At 31.2% G+C, this 16,948-nt stretch overlaps 3 protein-coding genes across 3 annotated transcripts; 1 reads left to right on the forward strand and 2 right to left on the reverse strand.

Annotated features, from left to right (window-relative positions):
• The first annotated feature begins 201 nt into the window (after positions 1-201).
• Positions 202-2,608, forward strand: LOC133794890 (uncharacterized). Its single transcript, XM_062232329.1, has 2 exons — positions 202-1,753; positions 1,858-2,608. Exons 1-2 carry the CDS (start codon positions 1,233-1,235, stop codon positions 2,075-2,077), a joined length of 741 nt encoding a protein of 246 aa, XP_062088313.1. The 5' UTR covers positions 202-1,232; the 3' UTR covers positions 2,078-2,608.
• A 359-nt stretch (positions 2,609-2,967) lies between these two features.
• On the reverse strand, positions 2,968-3,912 carry LOC133793524 (uncharacterized). Its single transcript, XM_062230854.1, has 2 exons — positions 3,672-3,912; positions 2,968-3,497 (listed from the first exon to the last, which is right to left on the reverse strand). Exons 1-2 carry the CDS (start codon positions 3,879-3,881, stop codon positions 3,039-3,041), a joined length of 669 nt encoding a protein of 222 aa, XP_062086838.1. The 5' UTR covers positions 3,882-3,912; the 3' UTR covers positions 2,968-3,038.
• Positions 3,913-7,376: 3,464 nt separating this feature from the next.
• LOC133794891 (probable F-box protein At4g22030) lies at positions 7,377-9,013 on the reverse strand. The gene has a single exon (XM_062232331.1). It carries the CDS (start codon positions 8,802-8,804, stop codon positions 7,506-7,508), a length of 1,299 nt encoding a protein of 432 aa, XP_062088315.1. The 5' UTR covers positions 8,805-9,013; the 3' UTR covers positions 7,377-7,505.
• Between the last annotated feature and the right edge of the window lie 7,935 nt (positions 9,014-16,948).

Below are 16,948 nucleotides of genomic sequence, written 5' to 3' on the forward strand. Positions count from 1 at the left end.
ATAATGTTGGTGGAGAGTTTGAAGATCCTATGCATGCTGAGGCTTCTTCGGAGGTAACTGGTTTCTGTTGTGGTGTGTGTTTCCCTTTTATGATGTCTATTTTGGTTCTATTTTGTTTAAAAATTGCTGGTTTTTGTATTTTTTAGGATTTTTTTTATGGTCATTCCTCCGGGGGTTACCAAAATGTTGATATTGGTGAGAAGTTGGGGGCTGATTTGGAGCATTCCGTTCAGATTGCTTCACAATTTTTTTCTACTGTTAAAGTAAGATCTTATTTTCGTTTTTTTTGTTTAAGCAATTGGTTTTTTTCCTCTGTGTTTTCTTGTTTGTAATGTAGTATTGGTTGTATATTTTTATTTCTTTTTTCAGGAGCCAATTAAGGTTGACTCAAGTGTATGCTCAAGTCCTCAAACTCCCACATTTCATGTGTCTAATGCAATATGGAGAGTTATTAATGATTCAGTTGAGAGGCCACTTAAAGAGAGTAGTTCTTTGGAGGATAAAAGTAAGTGGTCAATTGTGAAGTATGATGATGCACAAGCAGTTGATACTGGACTGATTTTGGGAAGGAAAAGGCAAGCGAAGCCAAGCGCTGTTGTAAAATCTCCTTTCTTAACAAAATTTGGATCTTCTGAAGTTGGAGTGAAACAAAAAAGAAAGAGGACGATATTGGATAATATTTGTCCCTTTTCCAATGACCTTGGTGATAATCACACTAAAGAACAACTGTCTGAGTTTGATTCCTGGATTAATCATGGTTTGAAGAAAAGGAACAAGTATGTATAACCATTATTTGTTTTAAAGTTTGTTATATGTGTAATATGTATGATTAATTTGTTAAGCTTTTTATTTTGTTTTTTAATGTATTTTTCAGGTTTAAAAAATATGATGATAATTCTGTGGAGCCACCAATTAATTTCACTTTTGTTCATATTTCTGAGAAGGCTTGGTTTCATAGCCTTTATTTCTCTGGGCAATTCGTTGACTCATCGGTGAGATTCTCGCTTTTTTAATTTATCTGGTTTTTCATGTTGGAGTTCTTTTTTTTTTCTCTTTTTTTTTTTACAAGGTAATAAGTCTGGTGATCTATTTTATGTTATATATTATGATGTTATTGGGTACCCAGTTACCTTACTGTTTGCTTTGTTGTAGTTCATTGGGTAACTGGTTACCCAAATCATAGTAGATTTGTTTCTACCCATATCATTTTATAATCATGTATTTTATTTATTATGCAGCATATTGATGTGATGATGTATTACTTGAGGAGAAAGGTTAAATTGTCTACAGATTTGAAGAGAAGAGTATCTACGACTGACACTTGTTTTGGGCAAAACATAGTGTTTATGTATGAAGATTTTAAGAAAAAAGGTAGTGGCGCATTTAAAATAGATGAGAGATGCGTTGCTTTGAAGATAATGAAGGGGGAATCCATGTTTTGTGCAACTCATTGGAATTTGCTTGATGATGTTGTCATGCCTGTTAATGTGAATGGTCTTATGCATTGGATTTTGTTGCACTTTAATGTACAGCAGAGATCTCTTACGGTGTATGATTCAATGTCTGGTGCAAAGCATGAAAATCAGACTTTACCTGTCGTTGAGGCATTTGCTGTTTTGATTCCTCTTCTTCTGGAGATGATTGATTTCTATGTTCGTAAAGATATTCATCTTGATGTTAGCCCGTATGATGTGGTAGAGAATGAGGCTTTGAAGTTGAGCATTGCTAAAGGCATTCCTCAACAGACTGATTGGTTAGTTTGTTTATTTGATTTTAGTTTTTTTTTTCTTTTGTGTTCTGTTTTGTTTATATGTTCTTAGTTGTTTTTTTTTTCTTTTTCTTTTTTCTATTATGCAGTGATTGTGGTGTGTTCTGTACTTATTTTGCTGAGCAAATAATTCTTGGGAAGGAGAATGAGATGCCTAAAAATATTGATGTTCGCCTCCTTCGTAAAGACATTGCTGTCAGCTTGTACTATCATGGAAAGAACAAAGAACTTGAGGGATACTTAACTAGCGATGAGTTCACTGAGAAGCTTCTGGAGAGGAGACAGAAAAGAATGAAAATTGCTGCATAGGCTTTTAGTGATATTATATTTCTTTTGGTTTTTTAATCTTTTCTACAACTGTAATTAAATGGTGAATCAATTTCTAGTTTAACAGTTAGCTTTTTTAATTTTCTTCTTATGTAAAACATTGGGATTCTTAAGGTCATTTTATATATACATATTAGTATATCGTTTTGTTAATTCTTTTGCTGTTAGCTTTTTGGAAGAATAATTTAGAGGGTAACCAGGTACCCAGGTTGTTTATTTTCTAACATACCAAGGGTAACTGGTTACTTAATTGTTTTCTTTTTAATTTTTTCCCCATTGGTTTGTTGTTTGTTAATTACATTTATTAATATATATTTTAGATAACCCTTTAAATCAGGTAGCTAGTTTTCTGTTTGTTTTTGTATTTTTTTCCACTGTTTTATGGAATAATTTGAGGGAAACTAATTCCTAGTTGGTTTGTTTAACTAATTTTAATGGTGATATTGGAGGGTAACTAGGTACTCAGGCTGTTTGTTTCATAATATACCGAGGGTAACTGGTTACTTAAGTGTTTTTTTTTTTTCCCCCTAAGCTTGTCTTTTTTTAATAGTTATGCAACCAGTTTATTATATTAATATTAAAGTAACTTTAATATTATATATAGACGAGTTTGTGATAGAAGAAAGTAAAGGGTTTAATTCTTTTTTTCTTTTTTTTTTGGCTTTGAGATTGTTATAGTGGGGTAATTTACCTTGTATTGAAACTTCAGGGTAACCAGTTACCTATATCGTTGTTTTTGTTGTTAGTGATTGTAGCATTGAAAAATGATAGCAAACAAATCCAAGAAATTATTTTGAAAGGATTTTATAAGTTTGCATAACCAATCAATGTGTTTTATTTTGAAACAATCTTATTAAAATTCTGAATGATACTTGATGAATATGAAAGTATCTCTTTCAATGAGGAAAGCTATGAAAGGTTTGTTTTTCTGTAGAATGTGAATCTATGTCTTTGGCTTTTTCTGTTTATTTGGCTTCTGAAATGGAGGATTCCTGCAAGTCTTCCTGTTATGTCCTGGTTGTGCACATTTCCCACAGGTGATTATTACGTTATTTTCCCCTCTTGATCTTATTCGTTTCTTTCTTGGTCTTCCTGCAGGGATTGTTGAATTTGGAGGCAGCACTAGTATGTCCAAGTGTTGTGGGAGATTCCATTCATCTTTATGGGGCAAAGGATGAACATTTTCTTGATACAATGCTTTCAACGTTTCTGTTCTGTAGAATTTTGCACAATAATCATAGACACTCAAGTTTCTTTTTGCAATGACAGCTACTGCATGGCCACAAGGTATTTCATCTTCTTGGAACCTATTGCAAGTGCATGTTCTATTATGTATATTTACTGTGAAATTTATCCCCTTTTGATCACGAACTTGGTATTCTATTGTGTTGAAAGGCAAGACCTAAAAATAGTTTGTCATGAATTAGAATCAGATAATAAACATTTTAAGTAGACTTAAGATTTAAAGTAACTAGTTATGCTTCTGTGTAAAAAAAATTTCATGTTCTTATGGAAGGTAACTGGTTACCATCAATTGACAGTATAAGGATTTGTAAGAATATGTTTAGTTGCATACCTCATACTTCATTTTTGAAACAATGTCATGTCTCAATTCATTTTCTGTTGCTGTAGAGACTTTTGTGAATGTTCCATTTGCATTATTTGAGTTGTTCCAAACCCACTTTTGAACCAAACTTCTAAGGCATTCAACCAATATATCAATGGGGAGATTTCTTGCAGCTTTTAGTGCAGCGTTGAGTGATTCTGCGATGTTGGATGTCATCATGGTGTATCTTTTTGTTGGCGAGTATGATCTTGCCCAAGTTTCATACTTGGCTTTTTCTAAATAGGGCCTAATGCATCTATCAATTCTATCAAGGCCTTTCATGTAGTTTTCACATTCTGTCTGTGTGTATGCTTTTGCTGCTGCAATGAATTTCATTTGTAGTTCTTCTCCATGGCTCCCATACTTGCCTTTCAAATTATTGAGTAAGTGAAACATGCAAGCTCCATGGAAAGCATTTGGGTACACCATATGTACTGCATTGTCTATGCTCTTATGTCTGTCAGAAACTATAGCCAATCCTGTGTAGTACACATATTTTAATATAAAAAAACAAAAACCAAGTATTTTTCAATTTTTTTTTTTTTTTTTTTTTTAGTGAAGGTAACCAGTTACTTTGGTCATATTCTAAAAGAAATAGCATGTATTTGTGTATTTTGTTTTGGTAAAATGTTCCTGTTTGTTTGTAAACAAGAATATATCGTTGAAGCTATCATACCTTCGGGTTCTCCATAGGTTTCTCGCAGTTTGGAGAAGAACCATAGCCATGAGTTATCATTTTCGGAGTCTGCTATTCCAAAAGCCAACACGAAAATGTTGTTGTTTGAATCTAACGTTGATGCTGAAAACAGGGTACCACCATGTGCATTTTTCAAAAAAGTTCCATCAACAACAATTATAGGCCTCAAGTATCTCCAACCCTTGATTGAGTTAGAGAAAGCTATGTATAGGTATTTGAATCTATCTTCCTTGTCTGTGAGTAGGTGTGTTATTGTTCCTGGATTTGCTTTTTTCAACATGTAAAGATATATTGGCAACTTCTGATATGAATCATCGGGGTTCCCTCTTACTAGACGCAAAGCTTTCTCTCTTGATCTCCATGCTTTTGTGTATCCCATAGTTACTCCAAAGTCATCATTCATATCATTCATGATGTCATTTGGAGTGTAATTTCTTTTGATTGACTTGTACTTATTCTTTATTAATTCCCCAACTACGATGCTTTTTGCTTGCCTATGGTCTTCCAAAACAATTTCAACAGAGCAAGTGTGATTTGGATTGCATTTCCGTACCTTGAATAAATGTTGATTTCTGTACTTAGATGCTCTCACCAACCAGTTGCATTTTTCATCTGCGCAAGTAACTAGGTACTCTCTAGGTTCTGATCTTTTTGTTTTGAACTGGAAGTTATGCAGCATTGCATAGTAGCTAAGGGCTGATTTGACTGTGTTCTTATCCTTGTAAATTTGTCCTTGCTCTATTGTGTTCACTCTGTAATCAGATATTACTAGGTGGATTTCATCCAACTTCTTTTTTCTTTTTGTATTGTCCTCAATTATGAAATCAGCTACTTCTTCAGCAAAATGGGGTATGTATGACACATTTATGCCCTCATTTGTTGTGCTTGACATTCCTTCTTCAAGTAACATTTGTTCATTGATGGAAGCTTGATTTGCTTGCATTAATAATGTCCCCACCTCCATTTCTTCTGCTGTAGCTTTCTGATTTGCTAGTAGAAGAAGGTCATTTTCATTGTTTGATTCTTGAATTATAGTGACACACAATGGTAAGTCTGTTATTTTAGTAGCAACTTTTTTCTTTATTTCCAGGAAGAACAACACTGAATTGTCTGTTACAACCTTCATTGGTGGTGTTCCTTTTTCTACTTGATAAGAAACTTCAATAGTTGCTGTTTTTTCCTTTATCTCCTTTTTTATCAGATTCACCAAGTTGTCAAGAGAACAATTTGGTGGTATTAATATCCCAGACATTGTGTATCCTTGGTACTTGTTGTTTTCATTCCAATTGCCTCCATATTGAACCAAAGAAGTAATATTGTCCATATCTGTAAAATTTGGCAATTTTTTAAGCAGTTAGTTGGTTCTAAATGGGCTAGGTAACTGGTTAACTTAATATTTAATCACATATTATCCTGAAGCATTTAGCTTTTGTAGGGTAACTGGTCACACTTAGTTTTATATATTTTATGTTTTTCAAATTAGTTATATATATTGATTGTTGTTTGCAGGGTAACTTGTTACACTTAGTTTTACACATTGTTTGTTTTTTTTTTTTTGCAGGGTAACTGGTTACCTTAATAATGAATCATATATTGCTTATTTTTACCCTTAGTTTTATATAGTTGTAATTTCCTCTTAGTTTTATTTATTTTCTGTTTTTCAGGGTAACTGGTTACCCTATTGTTACTGATTGTTTTTGTAGTAAATCTTCCCAGATACATCAAATAATTTTTCAGAGTTCTTGTTTCTTGCCTATTTTTTTTTTGGTTAATGAATGTAGAAAAACCAGTGGGAAGGTAACTGGTTCCCTTAATCTGTAATTGCATACCGTACTGAAACATTTGAGTTGAATTTATTGCATGTTATTCCAAGTAACTGGTTGTCGTAATGTTTCTGAATGTTTCTTGTTTTTTTTCTGGTTAATCAATGTATACAAACCAGTCTTCGATATTTTTTTTTTATTTTTTAGTTTATAAATTGTTTTTGTTTCCAGCAAGCACATTTGATCATGATCATTTTTATTATAATCAAGATAATAGTTGCAAATAATATAGTAGATTGAACATAATTTGCAAAAAAAAAAAAAAAAAAAAATGACAACAGAACAGAGTTGACAGAGGAAATGGTTTCTTGCTAACCTTGTTTTCTTGATCGTGTAGTGGATATGCAGGACACCGGAATCTTCAAAGATTGCAGCTGGTTTGATTGGAAGAATGTTGGAATTTTTTTGATTTCTGCAGAAAGGGACCATTTGTTTAGTGATCGGATTTTTCTTGCATTTTTTTGTCAGAAGATGGGGTCAAACCTTTGCTAGAGTTGGTCGATTGGTGTGGTGATCGCCGGTGATCGCCGGAGATACTACTCGTTGCCGGAGAAGGAAGCTATCACCGGAGAATTGCTTGCCGGAGATGGAAGAAATAGTAACGTGTTTTTTTGATCATGTTTCACGCATGAGCAAATGAGCAGAGGAGAGGAGGATTGAATAAAAATGAGCAGGGTAATTACATGTGTACCCCTGATTTGTGCTGATGTGTTGTTGTTTAAATTTCAATTATGGCATATACTTATTTTTCCCATATTCTAAGTTTTCCTTGTATAAAATCTTCCATACATATTATAAAAAGATTTATTCCCATATTTTTGCACAATTATGGCTAAAAAGCCATATTTATGAAAATTTCCCTTTATTAAAAAAGAGACCCACTGTTTTAATAAAAAGCAGTGACACATCACTATGTATAATATTTGAGTGCATATTTTGGATGCACATATCATTATTCATTCCAAAGTTAATTAGAAGTATAAATAAAACCATTCTACTTTATAATTAATCTAAAATTTATCTCTAAAGAAAAATCTAAAATTTCAACCAAATTAAATATTAACTTCTTAATTCTATTTCATTTTGAATGCGATTTCATTCAATGTGGTTAAATTATCCCCGACAAAAAAAATAATTTAAAGAAGATGAAGGATGATACTAAATAATCACAATTCCATTAACAAATATTTGTGTTGTATATATATTTGTACAAGTTGATACAAATCAAAGAATAATTATAATTACATGACTAGACTTTATGTAGGTATGTATATATGTATATGATCAGAAAAGCTTGCTTGCAAACTCTTCAGAATCTGAGCCATTATGATTAACATATCTGGAAGTAGAAGAAGAAAGATTTTTGAGCTCAGACAAGCTCCGACCAAGCTGCAAAGCCACCTTGGTTTGAAACACTTCACCGTTCTCTCTTCTATCCACATCTGCTTCTCTCAAGTTAGATTCAATTGTCTCCTCCATGAGCCTGAAGAAACCCGCATTACTCCTATACATTTCAAACACCATCCCTACCTGACCACCGTGTTCCAATGTGTTCACAACGCTCGCCAAAGCTCCCGCCACCACTCCAACCACCGTGGCCGCCGCTCCTACCCCATGAGTATTGCCAATACCACCGGAAACAGCAGTCGCTGCAGCTGCTAAACCAGTCAACACCGGTCCAGAAATCGCAAGGATTTTATTGAGTTTCAAGGCCTTTTCACTAAGCCTCAAGTATTCAGCCACGTCTTTTCTTTCTATAACCTTAGAAACCTCTCTCATTTCCTCTTCCAACTTTTTACTCCAACCATTATTATTGTATCCAACTTGTGATGTTTGCTTTTGCTGTCCTACTTTTCTCGGCCACCAAACAGCAGACTCTACAGTCTCGGGGAATTTCTCAATCATGGCGCCCAAAAGCGGAAGTTGGTATGCTTTATCTAACGCCAAAACTTTCTCCATGGCTTCGTTTACGTCCAAAGCTGTAGGGTTTCCGATGGAGAGTTTGGTCTGGATCTCAGTTTGTAGTTGCTTGAATAATCTAGTGGCGTTTCTTTGTTCTTCAGCGAGTTGTGACGGTTGGATCTTGTTCATGATCACCAATATTCCAGTGGCTGCCAAATAGAGAATCGTGGAAGAGAGCTTCAGGGCTATGGAGGGTGATAGTACTGAGACTCCCGCCATGGTTGCAGCTGCGAGAGTGATCGAATTAACCGATGACAGAAGGAGATTGTTCCAGTTGTCACGCTGAGCTCCGATGTTCTTGTGCATTTCCACTCTGTCTGAAACAGCCTCCAAGATCGCATACATCTTCTCTATTTGTACGGCCGACGAATTAAGATTGGATCTCTTCATATCCATGTCCTGATGACGATGATCAGGAAAACCCAAAGAGTATGGAAGCTTTGGAAGAGAAAGTAATGGATTAGTGGGACTAGTTGTAGTACTCGCGGCCGAGTTCTGGACTTTTGGTAGGTGAAGAATGGCTCTTGGAGCAAGGGATTCTCCCAAACGGCGTCGTGTTTGGGATGAGCCAGTGCTACTGACCTTCATATAAACCACGCTTGAAGCTTGAAGGGTTACCATTTTTTACCTCTCTGTACTGATTTAGCTATCTATATCTGAACCTCAAACTATAGAATCCGTGATTGAGAGTGATAGAAAGAAGAAAGGGGTGTTGTCGAAAATGGCTTTGAAGGATATGAATGGAGAATACCTATCGTTGGTAGTTGGTATTTATAGTGGAAGAGTTTAATATAATAAGCAAAAAAAGTCAAATAAAAATGTCAAGGTTGAAAGGTTGAATAGGCATAATCTACCCTTCGACTTAGACTGTTTCTCGTTCTGGTGTCTCTCTCTCTCTTTCCGCTATACCAAGTCTATTATCTAAACCCTCAATTTGGCTGCTTAGGGACCCAAAATTTTATTCATCGACTTTCAACAGCCATAACGAGTGAAACTCCAAAGGAGACAAATACTGGCCTCATCGGGACAAAAAAAAAAGACGGCTTATAGTTATTATTCTCTAGCATGTTCTGTAATTAGTTTAATCCAGTTTTTTGCTACGATTATATATGAATAAATTTGAACCATAATATAATTGGCTGATAATATTATTATATTTTTATATGCTATCTTACGATATTGTTAACGCATGTAAATATATGAATATGAATATATCATTGAGATACAACAAATCTCATATTTGTTTGTTTTTTCCGGTGTTCAGATTTTGTTCTTGGACAACTACAATTTAACTTACGATGTTGTAAAGCTATATCATATATATATATATATATATATAACAATTCTTTTACTGGCAGGGCTCTCAGTGTTTCTCGACCCGTGAACAGTTTTCGGCGCGATTTTTTTTTTTATGACCGTGTATATTATAACTATTTAGAGTATCCTACAAATTTCTAGAAAATTTCGAATAGTTTATAGTACCGAAAACTAGGTTCATGTTATTTTCCACGTGCATAATATATAGGAGAATTGTCCTATAGGGGCTTTACTTTAAGCCCTACCGGTAGGGCTCTCAGTGTTTACAACCCGTGAACAGTTTTCAGGGCGATTTTTTTTTATGACCGTGTATATTGTAGCTATTTAGAGCATCTGCAAATTTTCAGAAAATTCCGAATAGTTTACAGTACCAAAATCTAGGTTCAAACATGTTGTTGCACGCGTGACTAATTTTTTTTATGTACGTGAAAAACAACATGTTTGAACCTAGCTTTCGGTACTGTAAACTATTCGAAATTTTTTGAAATTTTGCAAGATGTCTAAATAGCTACAATATACACGGTCATAAAAAAAAGTCGCGCCGAAAACTGTTCACGGGTCGAGAAACACTGAGAACCCTACCGGTAGGGCTTAAAGTGAAGCCCCTATAGAAGAATTGTCATATATATATATATATATATACTAGGAGCAAAATATCTATTCTATATAAAAAAAATGTGTAGATAATTGTAATTCTTGGTTTAAACGGTTTTTAAATTTTTTCCACTTAACTTTAACGGAATATTCTTGTATTTAACAGAATATTCTTATATTTAACAATAGATTGTAAACATGACTTAAACTTAAATAAATAATTAATTAAACAAATTAAAATAAGATATTTTTGAGATATTTTACAATGATAATTATTTAAAAATAATAAAACCATATATTTATAACTTAAATAAAATTTAATCAAACTTAATATTATATTAAACATATAATATATAATAATTTGTTGTCACTGTCAAATTCAAAAACTAGAACAAACATAAACTTAAACAAAAATTAATTAAAATAAGATATTTTTAAGATATTTTATGATAATTTAAATAATTAAATCATATTTATTTAAAACCATATATTTTATAACTTAAATAAAATTTAATCAAACTTAATATTATATTAAACATATAATATATAATCATTTGTTGTCACTGCCAAATTCAAAAACTAGAACAAACATAAACTTAAATAAATATAAATTAATTAATTAATTAAAATAAGATATTTTTAATATATTTTATGATAATTTAAATAAATAAATTATATTTATTTAAAAATAATAAAGACATGCATATTATTTTTTTATCTTATAAATTTGTGTGATAGTTTGTTTTTATCAAGTGATTGGAGCTTTTTTTCTTCATCAAATTCACCAAAGGATATTACGAGATATATTAGAATGTAAAAATAGTTGATGCATATATACTACTGTCTACACTATGATTTTTTATATTCTTATTTTATTTCTATTATCAATTTCTTTTTAAATATTATTCTATTTTATATATATGTCATGTAATCATGTAAATATATATCTATGTCAACGTTATGTTTAGATGTCATATATGTAAAGATTATTAATATAAATATTTATATATAATATAGAACTATAATTCATTCGATTATAAAAATATATATATTTTTAAAAAGATAGTGAACTCGTTTTTATTAAAATTATATACAATGTTTACAACTTTAAAACTAAGTAAATGTGCATTGCACGTTGCTTTACCTAGTATATATATAAATACTCGGTACAAGTAATGTGCAATGCACGTTTGTTTGGTTTTATTTATAGAATTTATTAATTATTTTTATTAAATTTATATTAATGTCATATAAATTTTGAAATAAATATCTTATTTTAATTAAATAATTTATTTATTTTTGTTTAAGTTTATGTTTGTTCTAGTTTTTTTAATTTGGGAGTGAAGAGATTATATATTATATATTTAATATAATATTAAATATTATACGTAGATTTTAAATTTAAGTGAGTTTAAGTTTAATTAAATTTTATTTAAGTTATAAAACGTATGATTTTATTATTTTTAAATAATTATCATTCTAAAATATCTCAAAAATATTATATTTTAATTTGTTTAATTATTTATTATTTTTGAATAATTATCATTGTAAAATATATGAAAAATATCATATTTTAATTTGTTTAATTATTTATTATTTTAAATAATTATCATTGTAATATATCTCAAAAATATCATATTTCAATTTTTAATTATTTGTTTTATTTTATTTAATTTTGAGTGTTTACAAACTACCGTTAAATATAAGAATATTTCGTTAAAGTTAACATTAAAAAAATAAAAACTGTTAAAACCAATAATTTCTGTTATCTACACACTTATTATATAGAAGAGATATATATATATATATATATATATACTAGATACAAGTTACGTGCAGTGCAATATGCATGCTTGCTTAGTTTTATTTATAAAATTTATTAATTATTTTTATTAAATTTATATTAATGTCATATAAATTTTAAGTAAATATCATATTTTAATTAAATAATTTATTCATTTTTTAAAAATTTATATTTGTTCTAGTTTTTGAATTTGAGAGTGACAACAAAAGATTATATATTATATGTTTAATGTAATATTAAATATTATACATGGATTTTAAATTTAAGTTTTTTGCTAGTATTTAAAAAAAACAATTTGTTGCTAATTGATAATAAATTATATTATATGTTTAACATGATATTATTCTAATAAGTGAATTTAAGTTATAAAACAATTTTATTATTTTAAAATAATTATCATGGTAAAATATCTCAAAAATATTATATTTTAAGTTGTTTAATTATTTATTGTTTTTAAGTAATTATTATTATAAAATATCTCAAAAATATTATATTTTAATTTTTTTTAATTATTTATTTTATTTTATTTAAGTTTGAGTGTTAACAAATTATCCTTAAATATATTCCGTTATCTATAAACTTATTATTTTAGCTAGTTTGACGATCCTGATCATATATTATTTTAGCTTTTAAAAAGTTGAACTATTCATTTAAATATTTCCAAAATTTATCACATGATCAGTCCACACTCCAACAAATTTGTACAAGTTAATTAGCCCCTCCCCTGGTCAACAGGGTAGAAAGGGTCTGGTAATTAAAGATTATTTGGTCAAAGTATAATGGCTATAACTTCGTAACGATCAACATGTAATCCAAGGCGGGATTCAACCGTATTCCCATGTTAGAACAATAATAATAATAAAAAAAATCAAAATTCAAGATGAGATTCAACCCCCTTTTTTAATATATATCTATATATTATACTGTTTGTTATTGGCCGAGCTACCAAAAGGGGCAATTAATTGATTTCTTTTATTTATTATTCAAACATGTCCTTACCCTGCTTTTTACCTGCCCTTCACAGGCATGGGTGCATAGCAATGTACAGCTTGGAGTGGGAGCATAGCTAGCCACAAAAACTAGCATGACCATGATACACAACTAAGTGGTGACTCTTATTATAGCAAACCAACAAATACAAAAGCAAACATAATTCAGCTTAAGACAATGACGTAACATTTCTTTTAAAACAATTACATTTATCTAAACTAGATTCAATGTTTAAAAAAAAAATTCCCACGTGATTGTGCCTAATGTTTAAATATAAAGTTTCAGTGCATATATTATTACTCTTATTTTAATACTATTTTGCACCCTCCATTTTTAACAATCATAAACAAAATTTTATGTTCGATAAATTTGTAGAAAATTATACAGCAATTCAAATTTTGTAACCAATAAATTAATAATTGTTTAGATTTTCGTATTGGGTTAAAATCTTATTTTATGAGCATATATGTATAATGTATAATGATATTATAAAGTGTGATACAAAATTAAGTGACCAATTATATTATAAATATCATAAGTGTTTACCAAATTTTTCAAAAACTAAAATTACGAAAGATAAGAAAACCAAAAAAAATGATTTAAAGATAATCACACAAGGGTTTTTACGTGATTGGGGCGTTAAAGTCCACGAGTCTATTGTATTAGAGCATGGAGAGCTTTAGCAATGGAGTTTTCTGCGAATTCGAGCAGAGTAATTGCTTACAAGAGAAAATTATGGGATCTCTTCTGCAGTGCACAACTAGTCCTATTTATAGGTAGTTGGTTAACCCAGGCCTAATAATGATATAATCATGGTTCATCCGCTAATAGAGGCTTAATACAAAGAACTTTATTAAATAATACACACTAATCAGGCCCTATTAGGTCGGCTTGGGCATAACCACGCTTTACAACTGACAACAGTATGTAGCTTCAGACTGGTCCGCGCGGGCTTCTAAGGAGATCCTGGGGACAGGATCCGTCAGAGTAGTGGCAGTACGGTTCCCCAGTATCAGCGTACATTCCGTTTGTAACCTCTTCTGGAGGTTAGTTGGAGAGACCAAACTTCGTGTTTCTCGGAAATGTGTCAGTGTCAGGGAAGTTCAATCCTGCCAACCAGGATGCCAGGTCCGGGTTCATTTACTAATGTCCCTGTTCATTTACTAGGACCCCGGTTCGTTTTTTCAAATCTTGGGTTTATTTACTGCTTTTTCAGTCCATTCAGAGGATTGAGTTTCACCCTTATTCGTATCCCAGATGATGCCATTAAATTGGATTGGGAAGATGAGTTGGGCCGAAACCTTGGTCCTGATTCCCTCATTATGGTGGCGTCCATTGGACAGTGTTGGGCTCACTAACAATTGGGCCATTAGGCCTCTCGTCCTCCCTGTCCATTAGGCTTAGGCTGGGCCTTTGATCTTTACAAAAGAGCCCATAGACCCATTATGTGGTGCATTTTATCTCTACGAAAGAGCCCATAGACTCATTATGTGGTGCCATGTGTTCCGGGGCAAAACAGTGATAACAATAGGGTATTAAAGTGTCATGAATTTAATGTGTAGAAACAGGAAAGTAAATTTTTTATTTTATAATGGGCAAAATTGAAAATCTCGAATTATAAATTAGGGTTGCGGTCCCCTATATATGTATTATTCTATTCTGTCTGTCATCCCATTAACAGAGAAGCAAAGAGAGACTTTCTTGTTAGAAAAACTCATTGCAGAATCTTTATTTATTTTCATGCAATTTACATATTATCAAACAAACATGCAAATTCCTAGAACATGCTCCTATGAAATTGATACAAATACAGAGTAAAGTAAAAACTTACATTACGCAGCGGAACTGGAACAACTCCATCCTTCAATCTCTCTAACCCTTGATTCATTTCTGTAGCAGAGTATTATCAAGAGATTGAACAAAATCAGCAACACAGTCTTCCTCACCAAGCCTTTGATCAACCTAGAACTAGTGTGGGCTGATTCTCAACACATGAGATAGAGATCTTGAAGAGAAGAAGAAGAGAGATTGGCCAAGAAATGTTAGACTGTCTAGGTTTTCACTTACCAATCAACTGAAACTCACTTGCTTATGAAAACTCTAGATATCATATTCCTTATATAGGCAACTTAATGGGATTTATTTAAATTTAAATTAATTAAAAATAATAAACAAAAATAAAAGTCTTGGGCTGCCATAAATGGACTTGGGCCCAATCTCTTTGTTTTGAATTTAAATCCCAACTGGGCCTAAATTCAAAACTTTTTATTTATTTATTTTTAATTAATTAATTAAATCCTTATTCAAATTAACTAATTATAATTTGAAACTTGATTTAATATTATTTATTTATATTGATACCAATTTATTAATATTAATAAATTTAGCCAAAGATTTTCTTTTATTCTCTAAATCTCATATCTATGTAAAATTTCCAAAATTGACCTAGTCAACTTTAAAAATCATAATTGATAATTAAATCAATTAATTGAGACATTCTAGATGATTTACTCAAAGGTGATGCGGGGACCATGGATCCATAAAATCAAGCTCCAACAAGTTACCGTGAATTTATTTACGAATAATTTCACTACCTTATTAATTCATCGTGACTCCACTATAGACTCGGAATTGATCTCTTGAATTCATAGAACGTATTTTCAAAACCATAAATACATTATCCATTGTTATAACCATTACAATCAGTCAATCCTCTATCGATGACTTACTAACGAGCTGGGTGCAAATTACCGTTTTACCCCTCATCAGTATTTTATCCTTAACTCCCACTAAGTTCCTTATAAATGATATTTCCGTGAACTTAATCACAGAAATGAGATCTCAATCATTTAACCTTTTGAACAAAGCAATTAAGGAAATCATATTTTCACTTCTCATACAGAAGTTATAGATTTCGTATCTATGAATAATACTCCCACTCAATTACACTAATAAATCTCCAAGATGTAAGTATGGGCTAGACCGTAGGGTAAGTTGGTCACGAACAAGTCAAAAGATTTAAATAATATAATTAGCAGAATATTATCACTCAGAATTAAGATCGACTTAACATATGGTCAACGTTGTGACATTGATTAGATTTGATAACAACGATACTTATTTATCAATCAATAATCAATATCGGTCCTAGTCCGATGTAACTTAATACATCCGATCTTATCTACTTGGTCGAAGCCTTGGACAAGACATCACACCCTAAATGTGTAAGTAGATCATATCGTAGATTGCCTAATCAGTGAAAATCCAATGCACTGATTTAATCTTAGGACTCGTTCTTTTGAACATATAATTACAACTATAATCCACTATGACCTAGTCACTATAATTGTAACTATCCATATGTTCGGGATTTTATAAATGATTGTATTATTTCAATAATCATGTAATAAAACAAGCAAGCAACACGGTTGTCAAACTAAATGATTTCTACTACTTTTATTAATAATATGAAATCGTACTACATGTCCGACATGGTTTTATAAGGGCATAAAACCCAACATTTCTCTCATAGATATACATATTGTATAGGAAAATCTAAACTGTCTGTGAAATCTCCAACAATGGTCTCAAGTTAGTGCTTCCGCTCTCATGTTCATCTTCTTCATTGATTTAGCAAATGATCTATAGAAATATGATTTACGATTTTATATTGTATCACTTTTAGTAACATGTTTAGGATCTGAGATTATGTATTGAAATATTGATATTTATGCATGTTGCTTGAGTGATTAATAATCCTTACAAGTGGTACCAGAGTCACATTTGCTGAATTTATTGAAAATTTGATGATTTTATTCAAAAAAATTTAGGATTTTGATCTTTCTTCATATATATATATATATATATATTTTTAGCTTTTGTTGATAATATATGCATTCAAGATTTATAATCGGGATGTCAAAGTTCTATGTTTGATGTTTGGCGAATTGACTATTGTAATAAAAGCAAGGGTATTTGTTTCTTGATTCCTGAAGAAATCAAGCCCAGCCCAATTTTCTTTCTTTTAAAGGCACACTAATGCATCAATTCCATCATATAT

The sequence above is a fragment of the Humulus lupulus genome, chromosome 8 (genome assembly GCF_963169125.1).
Source record: "Humulus lupulus chromosome 8, drHumLupu1.1, whole genome shotgun sequence".
Taxonomy (NCBI): Eukaryota; Viridiplantae; Streptophyta; class Magnoliopsida; order Rosales; family Cannabaceae; genus Humulus; species Humulus lupulus.